We start from the raw sequence: 18,937 nt of genomic DNA, 5'->3' as shown, positions 1-18,937 counted from the left end.
CATAAATATGCTAATAATAGAAGTAGAACGTAGCCACACCCGATTGCACGATTGGGAAACGTGGGTGCACGATGTTTTCCGCAATATGTTTTTTCCCCCAAATTCTCAACGCCCATTGATAACGATGCGCGTCGGCAGGAGAATTGCAGCTTTCGAGCAAATGTGCCAAATAAAAAGTAGACCCACTCACCACGCACAGCGGTGAAGATCCAGTGTAGCAGAGAACTCATAAAATAGAAAATTGTCCTTTCGGCTACGGTTGGCAGCGGGAATGGAACGGAACAGAAAGGGGCGGGTGTGATTTTCTCCCATTAACCGCAAACAAACACATGGGAACACTTCAAATCAACGGCTTCGGGGGAGTTTTCGCTCGCTTTCGCTTGCCCGCACATCGGGAAAATCGGCTCGCGTGTAGGTGTGGAAAAGCGTATAAAAGCGCCCATCTTTCCCGCTTGCTGTGGTGCAGGGGGGGGTTTCGGTGTGTAACATCACTACCCTCCTCACACACCGACCGGAAGCTGGGAACTTCAGTAAGCAAACGTTTCATTCGATTCCGTTCGCTTGGTGCGGTGCGGTTTTCGCTAAGAAGCTCAGAGCGCAACGCAGGCAGAATGGAGGAAAGAAGCAAGGACAAGAACCAAGCGGGCGAACCCGCTGGAAGGGAAAAACAGACAACTACAAATTTGGACGATATGTTTACGAATTTACTTAACATTCAGGCATGGGCATGGGGTTTTGGGGTTGGGAATTTAGCAAAGGAACAGAATGGGAAAAACGGGGGAATATTTCTAACACTCGCCCTCGGGTGGAACAACTCGCTCCGGGACGCCGGGACGCACTAAGCTGAGGTACAATTCTTCCGTTTACGGTTCGTTGTCGTATGCGTTGATGTCGAATGTGATTTGATTGCGGTGTGATGAGCAGCAGGTTGTGTGGGCAGAACGAGAAGAAGTGAACTAAGAGGCAAAAAACAAGAAATAAATTCAGTTTTAAGTGAGTCGGGTGGGGGGGGGGGGGGGTTTGGAGGGCAGGTGAAAACAATTCCCAAGAATTTATCACATGTGTAATGTTACGAGAATGAGAAAACTCGGTTACTGGTTTAAACCCTGCAGCAAGGGTTGGGGTAATGTAAGGAATGGAAATGTAATGTAATGTAATAGTGAACGGAAATCGTAATGCATTGTGGTAGGTGGCCAGAAGAGCTATTTCCAACACTATGATTGAATCGGCAGTAGTATTTACAGGAAATTATTGGTTCTAGGTATCTTGTCAAACTACTTTTAGTTGAAATTTAACTTGTATTGTCGCCAATATGAATAGTATGATGAATTCAAGTATAGTGAACAAAGACTACATGGTGTTTGTTTGTGATATCTTTTCTAACTGTTTATTTATTCTCATTGTTTCCGCTCCCATAACATTTTTAACGCATACTTACGAGTTATCGTTGTAATAAAGGCATTCAAACAACAAAAATAAACGGTTAACGCAATTTTGTGTAATAATTTGATATTTCTTGCAGCTTTTAATGTTACGGACACCATTACTTAGCGTTTCATTCGAATTATACTTCTTATATAAAGTAATAAGAAATTCATATGCATCTGTTTGAAGCTTAATAATGGGTGTGTCTTTATCTTTGAACTCATTTTACTCATCCGCATATTATTATATCATAATAATATGAATAATAAATAATATAATATGAATAAGAAATATAACAATTTGAATATAAAATTTGATCATACGAATATAATAATGTTAAAATCGTAATAAATTTAAACTAAATTTATTTTTAAGATGAATTTCATAAGATAGTAACTAACTTAACCACCCCTAGTTTTGTTTGATTTATGTGCTATTAATAGTGTGAAACACAACAAAAATATGTATTTCTACAATAATGGAAAAAGCACATATACTTTTTAATTTTAATGTTCTAAGTATATCAACAAGCTTATTGTATAGCAGTCTACATTTGATCTAATCATCGCATTCGTTTATTGGTAAAAATAAGAAAATTAATGCAAAAAATTTTTTTACCACAACACCACAACAATTACCCGACATAGCCAACAACAATAGTATTTACACAACGTGAGATGAATCACCCGCCGAGAACACGACGATTATTCAACTCTTTCATTATCACGTTACACGACCATTTTTTATTGCATCATTCTAACGTGCCCGCATAATCGCTAACCTACACGACACAATGCGGCCGATAGCGCACACGCTCCAGTGGCGCAATTGGTTAGCGCACGGTACTTATATGACAGTAATCGTTGCTTCGAGCGATGCCGTGGTTGTGAGTTCGAGCCTCACCTGGAGCAGCAACAGTGTTGTTGCTTTAACCGAAGCTTTTTTAGACACACTCAGTACATTACCATAATACCCTTTTCTTGCGAAGAGATGTTTGATTTGGTGTTGATACTTTCATTATTTGAAAGAAGTAGTAATAATAGTAATAATTGGTTAAGTTGCTGTTGTTGATATGTGTTGAGTTGAGTGTAATGAAAATAGTGTATGACAGCTCGTCGTTCGAATAATGTAAAGTAAGGGAATAACCAACAAATAATGAACAAAATTGTGTTCATATCTCCCTATTATCAGTTGTATTATACTGTTTTGTATAAGCAAAAAATAGATACTAAATGTTGTATTAAGTGTTGTGGTCCAGTTTTAACATCATCAAGCCTGCGCTCTTTTATTTTCTCAGTTGAATGTATTTTACTTTATTTTAATAAAGTCCAAATTGATAGTACCAAGAACTAAACTATGTTTATCTACGCTCTGCTAGACACCCACCATATCTTAGAATTATGAATGCTGAAATCAATGAACATTGTATCAGGTACAGAATCATCCGAAGAGGGCAAAAAAAGTACGGAAACCACATCCGGCAAACCGGAAACGATGAATGCCACAAAAGCGTGACTTGTGTCGTTTGTTTACGCGTTTCTTATCTCGACGAAATGATTTCGCTTAAGCTATGCTTTTCACTTTCCCGATGAGGAAAGCGCTTCTCCGCATCCTGTGCTTCGAAACAGGAAAAAAGATGGTCCAATGCGGACCAGGCGGCTACGAAATGACAAACAAAAAAAAAGTAATACGTAGGAAACCAAAACGAAAGAAATGAAAGCGCCAGCGACATCGGAAAATCTTCCAATTATCTCACCGGTTGTCAGTCAACCTTTTTCAAGCGTGCTTAGGGAAAAAGAGAGAGGGAGCAGTAGAGACGGAGGGCAAAAAAATGAAGGACGATGAAATCGCGCATTGACTGTTTGGGGGCAAATAAACTGATGTGGTGAGTGAAGAGGAAAAGTAAAGATATTTCCTTTATTCGTAAACGAATGTATAAAAAAACTGATCTGAGGTGTAATGCAAGACGCTGCGGGAGCACCTCAGTGGCGGAATGGGCAACAAGCATTAAAACATAAAAAGAAAAGGAATTATTTCTTTACGCTCGATCGGTTTTCTTTAATTCAATATTTGCGTGAGCAGTGATGCGACTTGTCGAATAAATTTGTGGGGGGAAAAATGGAAAGCAAATGGAAGAAAAACTGTTAAGCTGCGGTTTTGGAGGTACTTGGAACGCACGAAAAAAAAAAAAGATAGCAAACAAACATGACACAAAGCATCACGATCGTGAAGGATGATTAACCATAAGCAACAGCGACAGCGCGCAAAGAACGCAAAATACCATTTTCATCATTTCCTGGTGAGTGATTTTTTTCGGGTATGACATTTTTAGAAATATTGATCGATTTGCGAGGAATGTCCTTTATGGAGTGGGTTGTATTTAGAGCACAGTGTAGAGGACGGCCAGTTTGATTGAATGTTTGCGCTTGCTTGTGAGCTATCCGTTAATACTTTTTACAGGAAGTTGTTGGTTATAGTTAACAGCAACGGACAAAACAACAAACAAAAAAATAGCAATATAAAACGAATACTCCGAAAAATTGCCATTCATTTGAGGCAGGAGCAATAATGCTATAAAAAAGGAATGTTTTTCTATTTGGTTCTTACTTACGCCGGCAGTGGTTAGCAAGTTGGTTGAGTCAAAAAATCAGTTATAATATCGTATCATTTAACATGACGATCTCAAATGCTACGATCTTAAAGCAGCACTGTTCTAAATTTAATGTATATGTGTCATAAGTTTCAACAATAAGTGTATTTTAAAATTACACTTCATATCCTCGATATAAGACTTCAAAGCGATGTTTTTTCGTGAAATATTTATTGTGTGTTGTCAACCATAGCCATTGTGTGTTGTCAACCAAAAAAAAAAATAATCAAAATGGATTATTGGATTAATCTTAACAACATGCCCGTCATGGGTTCAAGCCCCAAATAGACCGTGCCGCCATACGTAGGATTGACTATCCTGCTATGGGGGGAAATCAATTAGTCACTGAAAGCCAAACCCACAAGAGGTAAAGGCAGGCCTTGACCGACAACGGTTGTTGAGCCAAAGAAGAAGAAGAAGAATCAAAATGGATCTGTAGACAGCTAAACTAAAACCAGATGATATTTTTGTGCCCAAATTTTAATTTGCCTTAAGCCTTAATTTTTAAGCTAAGTTATATCATAAAAACATCTCTCGTTCATGTTGCCAGCCACTGTTTCTGCATCGTATGGCGTCAGTGCACCCTGCCGGAACTCCATTTACTAAGCAAACAATTAGCCAACTTCAAACCAACCCCAAACTGTGCGCCAATTTTTTGTTGCACCTTTTTGTGTTTGTTTTTGTTTTTGGGTATCTGATACACTTTTGTGCCTCTTCTTCTTTTTTTTGTACATCCGCTCTCAAACCTGAACCGAACGATGTGACATCCGGTCTGTATGCAAAAGTATGCGCATCCTGCGTGTCTGGGGATGTGTGGTGCTGGTCACATGGAAAATCCATTTATCCTTATTAATTAGTTTAGAAAATCTAGCCACTTTGGCAAAACCGCTTCGGTTGGTTTGGTTTGCTGTGCCTGTGTCTAGCTGAAGAAAATAGTCCAAAAGCAACACTGTTTACCTAATTTTTCGGCAGCGAGAATCAACAGGGCCGAAAACGGGAAACACGGGGTTTATACATTTCCCATAACAAGTGGTTTGACTCTGCTCTGTTCGCAAAAGTGTTTTCTCCATTCCAATCGAGGGTAACTGGCGACCGTTTGGTTGATGCGTTCCTGTTTCCAAGGGATGTGAGCAGACGCTTGATCCTTTCATATGTGTAGATTTTGTGGATGTGTACATCCCACTTGTTTGTATTCATCCCCTACGGTGTACTCCGCTCGGATTGATGCTCGCATCCCGCGTTCGTTGCGATGTCGCGTGAGAGAAGTTGAAAGAAGGGGGAAAACTCGCATAAAAAACCCCGGAGGAGGGACTTTTCCGTGTGTTCGATATTTTATTGATTCCAATTAGAGGCCATAAGGCTAATGATGTTTTTATCCCCGGCGATGGAACGGGTCCCGTGGTGATAATAGCGCTGAGCCGTTTTCTCTCTGCGATGCTTGCCGTGTATTTGATTGGGGTAGGATTTCGGGGGTGTAGTTTGTTCCTTATGCTAATCGATTGGAATTGATGTTTGGGAAAAAAGGGAGTGATTTAGCGAGTACGCGTATGCAGTGGATGAAGGTGAATTAGAGTATTTAGGGATTATTTATGTGTGGTTGTGAGTGTTTTTTATGCTGGGCGTACGTGTACTTATGAGCTTCATTATTGAACGATATGTTCGCTGTAGAAAATTAGGAATCTTTGCAATAAAATAGGCATTTAGCGTATTTATATTTTTCGTACGACTAAAGAAGGGCCGATGGTCGAATGATAACAATTGCTGTTTTGAAAACAAAAAAACTGTATTGTATTAAACATACTCGAAAGCATTTGCTCTGCAATTTATGCTGCATTTTGCTGAAAAAAGAGCATTGAAGCATTATAAACCGCCATTGTGTAATTTATGAAGTGTATTGTTGAAACTTTATTTCTCATTTTAGGCGGACATAATTCAATTTGGTTAAATGTGCGTAACTAGTAAGTGTAGAAAAACATGTATCCATGCTCCAGCTTTACCAAGCGCCTGAAGTTATGCAATATACGGTTAATGTGATTTAATTCCTGTTTTCTGCGTTGATTCGTTCACGGGCTCAAATACTCACAAAACACTTCATTCTGTATGTTAAAATAGGTATTATGTTCTTACTGCAGCATACACACATTGTTAAAAATTAAAATTAATAGTTCTATTTAACATACGCATAAAAGAATGGAAAGAATAAATTTTATTTGAAACACATTTGTCACTGAGGTAAGAACATTACATAACAAAATAAAATTTAAGGCAGTTTTTTTTAGTTTATAAATATTTTTATCTATTTTACGTAACGTCGTTCTAAGCGGACATATGCCGGCCTATACATGCTTTCGAGACTTAATTCATTACAAAACAGCCGCATAGTCAACCATTGCTACGGGGAAACGGTCCATTGAGATTTTATCATCAGTTCAAAGACCGTAAAGATATCAGGTCAAGGTATTAGCCCGTTTTGACAGCTAGGTGGAAGAAGAATCGACGAAGAAAACTGACAGTTAGTTTTCCGCGTTTGTCGAACGCTTCAAGTTCTCGAAGGAAAATTTCCATTTTAAATCGGGTGTTCTAATAAACTAAAATATTCACCCAAATTGATCTCCACCAAATATTGACCATGCAAAACGTAAACAATCCATTAATACATATACAAGCGGAAAACCATCTGTCAAAATCGGAGCCCAGGGGGGGATCGCCAAAAGCGCTATAACTACACCTCATTATACATTCCACCTTGCATCAGTTCTAAAAAAGAAAAAAAAGCTTATCTGAATGCGTGTCGCATGTTGGACGTGTTTGAGTAGCAGATGATGACGATGGATGGATGAATTTTCAACTGGAAATATGTTGAGAAATTATATCTGTGGTCTGCAAATAATACCCATGCTACTATTTTGCATTTGGCCGTTGACTGACTTATTGAAATATTTTCGTTCATATGGCTGCCAAAGATTTCGTTATGAACCGTGTGATGACAAAGTATTACGCTTGTTAGTTTTTTTTGATAATGTGCTGGAAGGATATTTGGATAATTGTATTGTTGTATTCAATAGAGCGCATGTGGCCTTCAAACAATGTAGCTTTATTTGCGAGTGGATAATGCAATGACGTTGTCTGGTAACTTAATCAACTGCTACTTATTAGATAATACTACAACTAAAAACCTTCAGAGGAAAGATATCTACGTCACAACTAAAAACGGTTAAGTGATTGAAATTAAAACAATCCAATCTTCGAACCGCACCGCTGCTCATCATTCTGATTAATTCTCGCTTCCCGTAATGCACTTTGGCCCTCAGCCGGCCTCCTCTTCTCCTCTTCATCTTCTTCCAAGAAAAGATCGCACCTTTACACGCACGAAATCGCGCGTACGATAAGCAACGCAAACGCGGCGGTCCGTGCCTAACACGGGGCAAGCAGTGGTCGCTGTCATCGTCGTCGTCACACCGACCGGCACCGGCTTAAATTGAACTTGATTGAATTAGGGTACCTTCTCCGATTCGCTCCACGGGCTTATCTCCTGAATCCGCCGTGTGGTAAGCTGATCTTTGCGATCGGCCGTGCGCTAGACGTAGATCAGTCGACGGTTTCATGCGTGACCCGATGGCTGTCCGGTGCCAAAGGTGTACGGCAAGGTGTGCGTTTCGGTTCTACTGCTAGCCCGTATCTTCCCGGTAGTTTGCTGTGTTCGCTCAAGGTGAAGGCTAAGACAGAAGAAGTTTGTAAGTGTCATTCTCCAGATTAGAAACGAAACGTTGCGAAATCTTTCCACCACAGTGAGTGTGCAAAAATTGGTGTCTCCTGCTCACTGGATCCCGCTTCCAATCGCGTGTTTGTGTATGATAAGGGGGTTTTGTGTTTTATCAAGTAGCTTCCTGGCCCATCTCATCTCAGCTAGAGATCATTGCTCTCCGGTGATGTTTGTGATGTGTGAAAAAGGCGCCGGGGAAAACTGCACCCTAATGCAACATCTCTACTACTGCAATGTGCCGCAATAGGAGGGGGAAGCGCAGGTTAATCCATCCAACCGGGTCGAGCCTTTCTTGTGCTGGCAGAAGCAGGAATTGAGATCTTGATTTACAACATCAGGCCGGAACGGTCAGACACTGTGCTCCCTCAGCCACTTCAGCATCCCAGATAACGAACTCGCACTTTATCAGATCATCCTCAGCACAATACAGCACAGTCCGATAAGAGAATGGTTTCACAAAGCATCGCTCGCGGTGATTGGGAACTCTCGGGTAGGATCAACTCGATCGTGGCGAGTTGGGGCCGAGTGAACAAGTTCTAGAACGACCGGCGCGCTTGTGTGCCAATTTTGGACATAGCGCCAATGTGGATATGACGTCTACGTTGAGTTTATTTTAAGGTAGTTGGGGCTTTTGCTTGCTTGCTTTCTCACTGGAGAAATGAAGCCAGGGGAAAGTTGACAGATTGTGGGGGAAAAACACAGCTGCCGCGTAAGTTGTAGGTACCGCCGCGATCGTCGGGCGAGTGATCGTCTGTTTGCGCCGTCACTCTTTCGGTGCTCGGTGCTTATCACCTCCCGGCAGCTCTAGTGCCGGGGTTAGTGCAGCAGCCCGGTATATATCATCCTTAATCCGCGCACGGGCGGTAGGGCGTCTTGCGCGCAGCCCAGTAGGGTTTAATCGCTGTTCAAATGTTCTGGTTTGCCTCCGCCCTCCCCCCGGCTTCTCCTCCTTATCAGCGACGCACTGCCTTCTGGGCGGTGCATCGAAACCCTACAGCCTCTGCCACGTATCGGTACGCTTATCATCCATATATCACGCTCGCCGCTTGTTTGCTTCTTGAGATGAAGATCACCCCACCCCGGGGACACCCGTCCGCATGCCCTAATGCCTTGAGCTCGGCAGCAAAAGCGACCCCGCGGCTACTGGCCAGCCTCGTCTGACTGTCTGACAAACGGACCGGCCATCACCGTGATCATCGTTTGTCTTTTTTGTTGTCAGTGCTGTAAGAGCTGTTGTCGTTGTTGTTGCATTGTTTCCCACCAGGAAGCTAGCGGGGCAAGCAATCCCTATCGTATTCGGACAAAACCTTTAGCCGGAGGCAACCGCACGGACAGAAGTCTGCTGGAGCCGCAGCATTACGGAACGTCCGCGTTTAGTGCCATCGTGAGCGGTGCAAGAAGATAGAGCTGTGTTAGGCTCTAACATTGGGCAGAGGATCATTCAGAGGTTTACTTTCATCTAGCAATCAGCCCATTGATCAGGTCATCGTCAAATAAATAGTCGTTTGTGCATGTGTGTTTGTGAACAGTGATTGTGATGGTGTAAGTTGTGAGAAACCCGTTAACACAGTAGCAGAAGCACCATTACCTGAAATCGTCGAAGCTATCAATACCCAGCAAGTGTATAGTGCAGTTAAGGTGAAATGGTGCCCGAAAAGGATGTGGATGTATTTGATGAGCCCCGGGAGCAGACGGGCAGTGGGAATGGTGTGGTTGGTGAAGGCAGGGAAGGAACAGATCGAGCGGAGGATGATGATCGTACCGGTCATGATCAGGTGACCGAACAAGTGACGGTGGGTGAGCGTAAGGGCAGCTACGCCGTGTACAACAATGGCAAGAAGGCGGAAAAGGTACCGGAGATGGAGAAGATGCTGCCGGAGGACGTGGAGGACATGTACCGGGACATGCCAGTGACCAAGGATACGAGCTGTGGCTTTTGGATGTTTCAGGGTCCAATGCTGCAAAGGTAATTAGAGCCTTACGAGCTGTTGTCTTTTGGCGTATTAGTTCTTTGAAGTCTCTGATGAACTTCATAGGGACCTATAGCTTAGACAGACTCAGGGAAGACTTCATCTCAGGGAATCAAACTAAACTTGTTGATGTTTCCAAGAATGCCAATGCTAAGATATGGCATACTTTTAACACAAAACATTATCATTCAATGGTTAATGGCATCTACATGGCACATACGGTTTAGAGGATTTTGAACTCTAGACAACCCAGGAATTAACTGTGTCAGGCTTTCTGGGACCTCTTTGTCGCAAAAAATATGAAAATTTTTAAGCAAAAGTACATTATATTTTAATAGTCGTGAGTTAGTAGAGTTTCCACAAATCTATAAAGGTTGCCTTTTGGGATATTAATGTCGTAGTTAGTCCTTCTTTCACATTGAAGCCAGGATGGATGACTGAAATAAGAAAAAAATATCGCTAAATATAGTTAGAAAAAGCTAATTTTTAAACACTTTTAGATCGTCTAGCAGAAGTCTGACTAGCAATGCATTTCATCATGAAGAGACTTGCAGTTATTAGGTCACGCATTCAAGCCCAATTTTCGAAAAATTTCCTCGATTTTTCACTCACCTTCAACACTCCTCGCCCTAACGTAGGTTCGCCAACAAGAAGGTGTACGTGTTCATGTACGGCGTGGTGGGCTGCATCTTTTCCGCCACCTATGCGTACTTCAACGGTACGATCACGACGCTCGAAAAGCGCTACAAAATTCCGAGCAAAAACACTGGCATTATCTCGGTCGGGAACGACATCAGCGCGCTGCTGCTGTCCGCCATCTTAAGCTACTACGCCGGGAAGGGCCACCGGCCGCGCTGGATCGCCTTCGGGCTGCTGATGATAACGGCGTTCTGCTGGCTGACCGCCCTGCCCCATCTGCTGTACGGGCCGGGGGAGGCCGCCCTCTCCCTGACCACCGAGTACGGTGCAACGTACGATGCGAACCAGACGGCCGAGGTGATGGAAGCCCAGAAGGCCAAAATCCTCTGCCGCACGAATGGTATGAGCTGGTGCAAGACACTGAAAAGACTATCTCGCTTAATATGATTCCTGCTCTTTCCCTTTGTTCCCCCCCCTGCAGCCACTCGCGGTGCGGAATGTGAACGGGAGGAGGGCACCCTGGCACCACAGATCGTGCTGTTTATCGCCCAGTTTATCTCCGGCATTGGAAGCTCGCTCTACTACACGCTGGGCGTCTCGTACATGGACGATAACATCAAGAAGTCGAAAACACCGGCCCTGGTCAGTGTGTCGTACTTTCTGCGCATGCTCGGACCGGCCATCGGGTACACGCTGGCGTCCTACTTCCTGAAGCTGTACATCTCGCCCTCGATGACGCCGACGATCAGCAATACCGACCCGCGGTGGCTCGGTGCCTGGTGGATGGGATGGTTGATACTGGGCGCCGTCCTTGCCTTCTTCGCCATCTTTATGGCCATGTTCCCGAAGCAGTTGCCACGTGCGGCCGCCCGGAAGCGTATCGCGCAGGAAAAGCGCCGCCTGGGCATGCAGCTGAGCGATGCGTCCAAGCGCGAGGATGAGCTGCCCGCTTCGTTCAAGGATATGCTGAAAACCTTCAAACGTTTGCTGCGCAACAAGATCCTGATGCTCAACAACATTGCCTCGGTGTTTTACTTCTTCGGCTACATGCCGTACTGGATCTTTACGCCAAAGTACATCGAGACGCAGTACAAACAGTCGGCCTCCACCTCGAGCTTGGTGACGGGCACGGTTGCGCTATGCTTTTCAGCGATCGGTGTGCTCCTGTCCGGGCTGGTGATCTCGAAGTTTAAGCCCCGCGCACGGTACATGGCGGCGTGGAATGTGATCGTGGGTCTGCTGTCGGTGATGGGCATGATCGCGTACGCGTTTCTGGGCTGCTCGGCTAGCGAGAACTCGGTTATCGTTAACATTCCTTCGCAGTAAGTATGGGAGGGACAGTGAGATCATGTGTAAAAAGGATGTACTAAAGGATGTACTCTATTTTAATTAATGTGCAGAACGGATCTTACGCCCACGTGCAACTCGGCCTGCCAGTGCGATTACGTCAAGTACTCGCCGATCTGTGGTGAGGACGGTAACACCTACATCTCGGCCTGTCACGCCGGCTGTAAACGTCAGAACCAGTACGGTGATCTCAAAGTACGCTGACATTGACTCACAAAGCTGACGCTCGTGATCGGCTCGGTTCGACTTGCGGCCACTTATCTTATCGGTTGCTCTCCTTCCCTGTTCACAGATTTACGGCGAGTGTTCGTGCATTACGCCGGTGGTCAATTACACCAGCCCACTGTACAATCAGTTGCTGACGGGTGGCAATCACACCACCACCAGTACCGCTGCAGCTCGGGATGAGAATATGGTGAGAAGATCGCGTCTCATCGGCTCTTATTGCTTCCCGTCTTAATACACTGTGCTTCCCTTCTTCACTACAGTTCTCACTAGGCGGATCGGCCATTGCGGGACCGTGCCCGCTGAACTGTCAGAAAGAGTTCATCACCTTCCTGGTGGTGATGTGCTTCCTGAAGTTTTCTGGCGCCACCGGTCGGGCAAGCAACTTCCTCGTGTCGGTGCGCTGCGTCGACGAGAAGGATAAGGCCGTTTCGATGGGTTTCGGCATGATGGTGCTGAGTTTGATGTCGTTCATACCTAGCCCGATCTTTTTCGGGCTCGTGCTAGACAAGACCTGCCTGGTGTGGGGCAAAACGTGCACCGGCAAGGGCAACTGTTGGCTGTACGATGGGGAAACGTTGAGGTACGGTTGCACTGGAAGCCGATCCGTTGTAGGAAACATGTTTACATAAACAATGTCTTTGATTTTTTCAGGTATTTGCTGAACTTCATTGCAGCGGCTTTCGTGCTGGTGGGCACGCTGTTCGATTGCGGTGTGTGGTATTACGTGAAGGATTTGAAAATCTTTGACGACGAGGTTCAGGATAAGGAAATTGCGCTCGCTGATAAGGAGGAGGAAGCGATCACGGATCGACCTACGTAGGCGGTGCACTTTGGGTAATGTAAGTGTTGTTTTGTTCCTAGTGTCGTTAGCGGCAGGAAAACGGGTTGCCTAGTGAACGAGGAAACGGTTATGTATAGTGAAACTATGACGATTATTTAAATAATTAGATATCTGCTAAGAAATGAAAAGAATCAAATTTCTCACTTGATCTTTGTTGTTACGCATGGTCATCCCATGTCCATTAAAGCTATATGAAAGAAAACGCGTTATCCAAATGAAACTAATGAGCTTAACCATTATTTAAGCAAATACTATCTTTGCTACAGGAACAAATATTAAAAATACTAAAAACAATAACGATTCATCCTTTCACACTACAATTCAACATCGAAGCTGTGTGTGTTTGACAGTATAATTATAACTCTGGCCGGTCTGGTGGTACAGTCGTAAACTCGTGCGATGTAACATCATGCCCGTCATGGGTTCAAGTCCCGAAAAGACCGTGCCCCCTTAAGTAGGACTGACTATCCTGCTATGGTAAAAATTAGTCACTGAAAGCCAAGCTCACTTGACTAGTGGATAACAGGCAGGCCTTGACTGACAGCGGTTGTTGTGCCAAAGAAGAAGATTATTACAATTCATTTATTATCTTTGTTTTTCTTTTTTTCCAATTCTCAAAAAGTTTGTTTAAATTAGAACTATCAAACAAAGTCTCCTTGGCGATTGTAGCGCCCTCTGCAAAACTTATGATAGCGAATACAACAACCACCAAAAGCTGGCTAAACAGCGCCACCTGTTGATTAGCTTGGAAACTACTATAAAATCTTGCTTTTTTATTGCAGTTTAAAAAGCTGTTTTATTTTTCACTTATGAAAGGGAATAGTTTTTGTAATCATTTTAATTTATTTTATTTTTAGTCACACAGCTTAACAACATTCTCGTCATGCATTAACGCCTCTACGCCTACGTTGAAATGATATCCTGCTAAGGGTGTTCAATAATACACTGATTGCCAAGTCTATTAGTGATACAGGCAGGGTTTTTCCTGCAATGTTTGATGCTTCTAAGCAGAAGAAGAAAAGAAGAAGCTTTAATTGATTTCCCTGGGCTATATTTTAGTCAATAAATAAAGGCTCCCGACATTTTTGGAACAGCTCGGACCAAAGTAAACATAAGTGATACTTTCTACGTGTCTTATTATGAATTCTCGCATTTTAATTAGTAAATAAAATGTTCACCCGTTCTGTCAAAGTTTCAAATGCAGTCAATCAAACCAGGTACGATCATCTCATGCACCAACAAATTATAATTGAACTAGACTAAAATGATACTATCGATAGCTTTCGAATACATTTTAAATCAAATTTCCAGTCATTTGCGTGAGAGCACATATGATTAGATGCATAATTAAATATCATACACCACCATGGAATCGGCAAGCGATTGCAATTATATCCCCAATTTAAAAGCCGCCTTCTAACACCGAGCCCAATTTGCGAGCAATTCACCCTGATATTTGATTGCTTCAAATCGCATCGTCGATTGACTTTTATCGATTATTAGTGACCCGAATGTTATAATTCTGCTGAAATGAATATCGCTTGATTATTAAACAGCACAGTAATAATAATAATAATAATAACCGTACAGCAATTAATCCTAGCTCAGTGGCTAATGACTTTCGGGAGATGAAGTAAACACATCTGCTAATTCATTCAACAAGTTGTGGAATAGAGGGAGCATAAAGCCGTTTGGTTTGATTGCTGTTTATATTCCCCCTGTTGGTGGAGCTTTATTTCAAGAACTATGTGTTTTGTGTGCTAGTTGTTTGCCTACAAGCGTACAGGTCAACGAATTCTAGTAAAAAAGAAGAACATTTTCGCACGAAAGTTATCATCGCTCTCCACCGGCGACAAACAAAATGTCCAAAATCATGTTCCATGATATATGGTGAGGCACCGATCGTCACACCAGTATCTTTGTGTGCCCCGTGTATCTGTGGGGCAATAAACCGTGGCCTAAGGAAAGCAGATAAGCCTACCGGGTGTGTGCATCGGCTCACGCCACGATCGCCGGTAAGCCAGCCAGTTGACGGACAACCGTGCGAGCACCATGAACGGTAGTTTGGCGAACGGATTGAACGAGGGCCACCTGAACGCGCCGCCGACGAAGATCGCCTTCGATCGGAGCATTTCCGCGTACAGCGAGCGGGATGTGCAGTGCGGGTTTTGGGTGTGCCGTGGCCCTTTCTGGCAGCGGCTGGCCAGCAAGAAGCTGTACGTGCTGCTGTTCGGGCTGATGGGATGCATCCTCAACTCGACCACCTCCTACTTCTACGGCACGCTCACGACGGTGGAGAAGAGCATACAGATCTCGTCCCGCACGGTGGGTATCATTACCGCCGGATCCGACCTATCCTTCGTGCTGGCATCACTCTTTCTATCGTACTACGCCTCGAACCGCCGCAAACCGCTATGGATAGCGATGGGGATTGTCAGCATGGCACTATCCTGCTTCGTGAACGCACTGCCCCACTTCCTGTTCTCAAAGGCTCAGGCAGAGTTGGAGCAGAATCTCGGCAACTTGACAAAGGGTGCGGATAACCTGTGCCGCGAGGATCGACTAGCGCCAGACTGTTCGCTGGACGTCGGAGATATAAGGCCACAGATCGTGCTGTTCTTCGGCAGCTTCCTGTCCGGCATAGGGACATCACTATATTTCACCCTCGGCCTTACCTACCTGGATGATAATGTGCGCAAGGAGAAGGTACCGTTCCTATCCAGTTTGGCTGCGTTCGGGCGGCGCATGGGACCGCTGGTTGGCTTTTCGTTGGCTTCCCTGTGTTTGAAGTACTTTGTGCACGTCGGCGTCGATCCGGGCTATAACCAGAGCGATCCGCGCTGGATCGGTGCCTGGTGGATGGGTTGGCTAGCGCTCGGCTCCACGCTTATCATCATCGCACCGTTCTTTGGTAAGGAGTGCGCGAGTGCGCAAACGCAATTTCGCAACATGTTTTTGCAGGCGAGCAGGCAGGCGCCGACGGGGATTTGTTTTTGCTGTTGACACTTTCCGAGTCGTAGATAGTAGTGGCATTAAAACCAAATCCTGCTGTCTAGCCATCTGTCTAGCCAGTAGAAAAGTGGAGTGCGTTCAGTGTTTAACGTTTGTGTTCGCTTAACGGTCTTGTCATTGCAGCCAGCTTCCCGAAGGTGTTGCCCAGGACGGCGGAACGCATATCGCTTTCCCGACAGGCGAGTCGCGCTAGCGGTACCTCGACCGCCGAAGAGGATGTCGAGACAAACCGGAAGGTGTCGTTCAGTGACATGCTGGTTACGGTGCGCCGGCTCGTCACCAACAAGGCGTACGTGTTTAACAATGTGGCCAGCATCTTCTACTTCTTCGGGTATATGCCGTACTTCCTGTTTCAGGCTAAGTACATCGAGATCCAGTATCGACTGACACCGTCCCAGGCTAAGTAAGTATCGAAAACGGACACATGTTGCCTATTTCTTCAATAAATCTCATCCTCTATGATTATGGCAGCATGATCACGGGCTCTACTTCGCTCGTCTTTTCCGCACTGGGAATACTGATCGCCGGTATGGTGATCCAAAAGCTGCGTGTCAGTTCCAGACAGTTGGCCGGCTGGAACGTCATCACAAGCATTCTTTCGGCGGCACTCATCGTTGGGTATGCGTGGTTCGGTTGCTCTGCGTTGAACAATGCAGATATCGTTGCTAAGTAAGTTCCCAGCCAAGTAGGTATAGTGGTATAGTAAGCAAGAATTGAACACATTTTAACCATTCTTGCAGTTCTCAAGACGCATCCTGTAGTTTGGGATGCAATTGTGAGTTCGTGAAGTACGCCCCAATCTGTGGAAGCGATGGACAAACGTATCTTTCGCCGTGTCATGCTGGATGCCGGGACTCGCTCAAGGATCCAACTGGAACAACGGTAGGTGACACTGCGTTCGTATGAAAGCAACAACTGCTGATCGGTTTGTTAACACCTGCCAGCTCTACACAAACTGTTCCTGCATCGCTAGCCCGACAGATGATTTGGATGCCAATTTCACCTCCTCCTACGGTTCGGCCACGCCTGGAAGTTGCCCAGTGGACTGCGGGACACCGTTCTACTTCTTCCTGATGTGCTTGTGCTTGAACAAGTTTATCGGTGGCACGGAATCGGCTGCAAACTTTCTCATCGGCTTAAGGTGATAAACGTTTTTGCTAGATCTTGGGAGGCTGTACAAATCAAAAGCGTACTCTTTATTTGTAGATGTGTCGAGCCACGCGATAAAGCCATCTCGATGGGATTCTCGATGGCGATCAACACACTGTTCTCGTTCCTTCCTGCACCGATCGTCTTCGGTGCTATCATCGACCGGACATGTGTGCTTTGGGGCCGTACCTGCGCTAAACAGGGCAACTGCTGGCTGTACGATGGTGAGGCACTGCGCGCATCAATGAACTACACGGCGGCTGTGTTTGTCATCATTGGAACATGCTTCGATATGGGCACCTGGTACTACTCGAAGAACTTTAAGATATTCGACGATAAGCCCGGCGAGCAGAGTGCTAGCAAGAGCCCCACGGAACGGGAGCTAGTGTCGCTCGTTAGTAAAGCGAAGGAAGAGGAGGCACAAACTACTCGTAACAACCAGTAACCGGTTTGATCACGACGACCTTGACGACTTCTTGTGTGGAGCTACGGACAGCCCGGGTGGATTGTGTCGTGTGCCATGCCGTGCTGCAGCATCTGTGTACCTGCGCGTTATCACTCGTTTGATGGAAAACACCGCTTATCGGTCTGAAATGCAAACAGACGACACCTAATGGGTGTGTGGTGGGGCGTGTGTGTATGTGTGTGTTTGTGAGTACACAATAAACTGACCCATGACTCTTGTTGTGGGTCCACACTAAGCTATCGTGCGAGTGGAGATGATTTAGAGCAGCCTAGAATACAACGGGATGCAAAGAGTAAACAGAAAAGGATCATAAAGATGTTATCAGTGACCTTGCGATGTTACTGTCGCTGTACTCCGTTTTTGAGTGGAAAACCCGACAAACAACAACACATCACGGGCCATCCCATACGTCTCAACGCATTAGTTCGATCAATCTCTATCATTTTATTTTTAATTAGTAATTACATTAGTTACACACGTGTTGGTTTTGTTATGCTTTTTGTTACTTTGCCTACACATCTGCTCTCCCTTCGATTGTGTCTTATCTATACCAAAACAAACAGAAAAATATTCGAATGAAACTAAACAGCACAAACTTCTGTCCAAAAACTCAAAATTTGGGACAGTCCATAAAGATCAGATCGTTCCTAGGCTGGCAGCCCTCCCTTGATCGCTCTAGCCGACACGTCTACTATGGAAATTTTCCTCCACTACCTTCCTAGGGGGCCGAAATCTATTCCATTTGAGCCACTTAAACGCTAAAGTTATCACAGATTTTGCGAAATTTTTTGTTTCGTTCGATCGTCGTACGTGTTTCGTTTCAGCTTCGTTTGTTTTTGTTTTTTTCTCGTGCCTCATGTTTCCTCATCTCATTCTTGTATTATGTTGGAGGAGCTTGTAGGTATGAGCTATGAGTGGATGAGAGTTACAGAGTGTGTGTTTGTGTTCCGCTGTGTTAAAAATATCGATTAACCGACCGAAATCAGTCTCTTAAGCTTGCTGCAGTACAGCACGTGTACGTTTGAGATTTGATGATTGCTTTCCATTTGTTTCGAGTTTGTCTCAGCTCTAGCTGTAGCTGAGGTGCCCTGTAAGAACGTAGCAGCGGCTCCCGGCAAAGCATGCATATGAGCGGCTCCGATGTCTGCGTGCTCGGCTCGGCACCGGTATCGACCCGAGTGACGTCGATGAAGCCATTGCTTGTGTTTATTGTACAAATCTGTGGAATGGAGAAACGGAAAAAAGATTCCTTTAGCACCAGATGGTATTGTATGTTGAGCACGGTTATACTTACGAGTTTAAAATGATTTGTGAAAGTCCTTTACCACATGACCACTGCGCACCGTCAATTTGTTCTATATTTTGTTCCTAGAAGTTTTTTGTTGTTTCATCTGTAGTGGAGGAGTAAAGAGAAGAATTATTTAATATACAAAAAATTTCTTAATTC

General features: G+C 44.6%; 3 protein-coding genes and 1 non-coding gene across 6 annotated transcripts in view; 3 read left to right on the top strand and 1 right to left on the bottom strand.

Annotated features, from left to right (window-relative positions):
• Positions 1-2,238: 2,238 nt before the first annotated feature.
• Trnai-uau (transfer RNA isoleucine (anticodon UAU)) lies at positions 2,239-2,336 on the top strand. The gene is made up of 2 exons: positions 2,239-2,276; positions 2,301-2,336. It is a non-coding gene; the product is annotated as a tRNA-Ile (tRNA).
• A 5,322-nt stretch (positions 2,337-7,658) lies between these two features.
• LOC1277224 (solute carrier organic anion transporter family member 74D) lies at positions 7,659-13,011 on the top strand. 3 transcript variants are annotated; one of them, XM_061642925.1, is made up of 8 exons: positions 7,659-7,809; positions 9,302-9,804; positions 10,447-10,847; positions 10,929-11,769; positions 11,848-11,989; positions 12,087-12,209; positions 12,283-12,602; positions 12,674-13,011. In XM_061642925.1, exons 2-8 carry the CDS (start codon positions 9,482-9,484, stop codon positions 12,840-12,842), a joined length of 2,319 nt encoding a protein of 772 aa, XP_061498909.1. In that variant the 5' UTR covers positions 7,659-7,809; positions 9,302-9,481; the 3' UTR covers positions 12,843-13,011. The 3 variants fall into 3 exon arrangements, with proteins under 3 accessions (XP_061498909.1, XP_061498910.1, XP_316669.4); XM_061642926.1 differs by having other exon boundaries at positions 7,666-7,784; XM_316669.5 differs by having other exon boundaries at positions 7,670-7,809; positions 9,058-9,804.
• Positions 13,012-14,558: 1,547 nt separating this feature from the next.
• LOC1277223 (solute carrier organic anion transporter family member 74D) lies at positions 14,559-17,725 on the top strand. Its single transcript, XM_001237848.3, has 6 exons — positions 14,559-15,774; positions 15,999-16,278; positions 16,347-16,544; positions 16,616-16,757; positions 16,820-17,016; positions 17,082-17,725. The coding sequence occupies exons 1-6, from the start codon at positions 14,916-14,918 to the stop codon at positions 17,467-17,469; spliced, it is 2,064 nt and encodes a 687-aa protein (XP_001237849.3). The 5' UTR covers positions 14,559-14,915; the 3' UTR covers positions 17,470-17,725.
• Positions 17,726-17,914: 189 nt separating this feature from the next.
• LOC1277222 (semaphorin-2A) overlaps positions 17,915-18,937 on the bottom strand; it is a 93,030-nt gene continuing 92,007 nt past the window's right edge. The window contains exons 15-16 of the mRNA XM_061642927.1: positions 18,785-18,881; positions 17,915-18,709 (exon numbers count right to left, since the gene is read on the bottom strand). The gene's annotated coding sequence lies outside the window, so the exon portion shown is untranslated. The remainder of the gene's footprint in view (positions 18,710-18,784; positions 18,882-18,937) is intronic.

Source organism: Anopheles gambiae, chromosome 2 (assembly GCF_943734735.2).
Source record: "Anopheles gambiae chromosome 2, idAnoGambNW_F1_1, whole genome shotgun sequence".
NCBI classification, from domain to species: Eukaryota; Metazoa; Arthropoda; class Insecta; order Diptera; family Culicidae; genus Anopheles; species Anopheles gambiae.
The sequence above is the reverse complement of the archived record's forward strand: the minus strand, read 5'-3'. Positions and strand labels throughout refer to the sequence as shown.

Excerpts from the sequence above, each read along its gene's own strand:
- LOC1277224 (XM_061642925.1), top strand. The coding sequence starts at position 9,482 with ATGGTGCCCGAAAAGGATGTGGATGTATTTGATGAGCCCCGGGAGCAG. Across the intron at positions 9,805-10,446 it reads CAGGGTCCAATGCTGCAAAG|GTTCGCCAACAAGAAGGTGT; the intron begins GTAATTAGAGCC and ends GCCCTAACGTAG. Across the intron at positions 11,990-12,086 it reads ACCAGTACGGTGATCTCAAA|ATTTACGGCGAGTGTTCGTG; the intron begins GTACGCTGACAT and ends CCCTGTTCACAG.
- LOC1277223 (XM_001237848.3), top strand. The coding sequence starts at position 14,916 with ATGAACGGTAGTTTGGCGAACGGATTGAACGAGGGCCACCTGAACGCG. Across the intron at positions 15,775-15,998 it reads CATCATCGCACCGTTCTTTG|CCAGCTTCCCGAAGGTGTTG; the intron begins GTAAGGAGTGCG and ends TTGTCATTGCAG. Across the intron at positions 17,017-17,081 it reads AACTTTCTCATCGGCTTAAG|ATGTGTCGAGCCACGCGATA; the intron begins GTGATAAACGTT and ends CTTTATTTGTAG.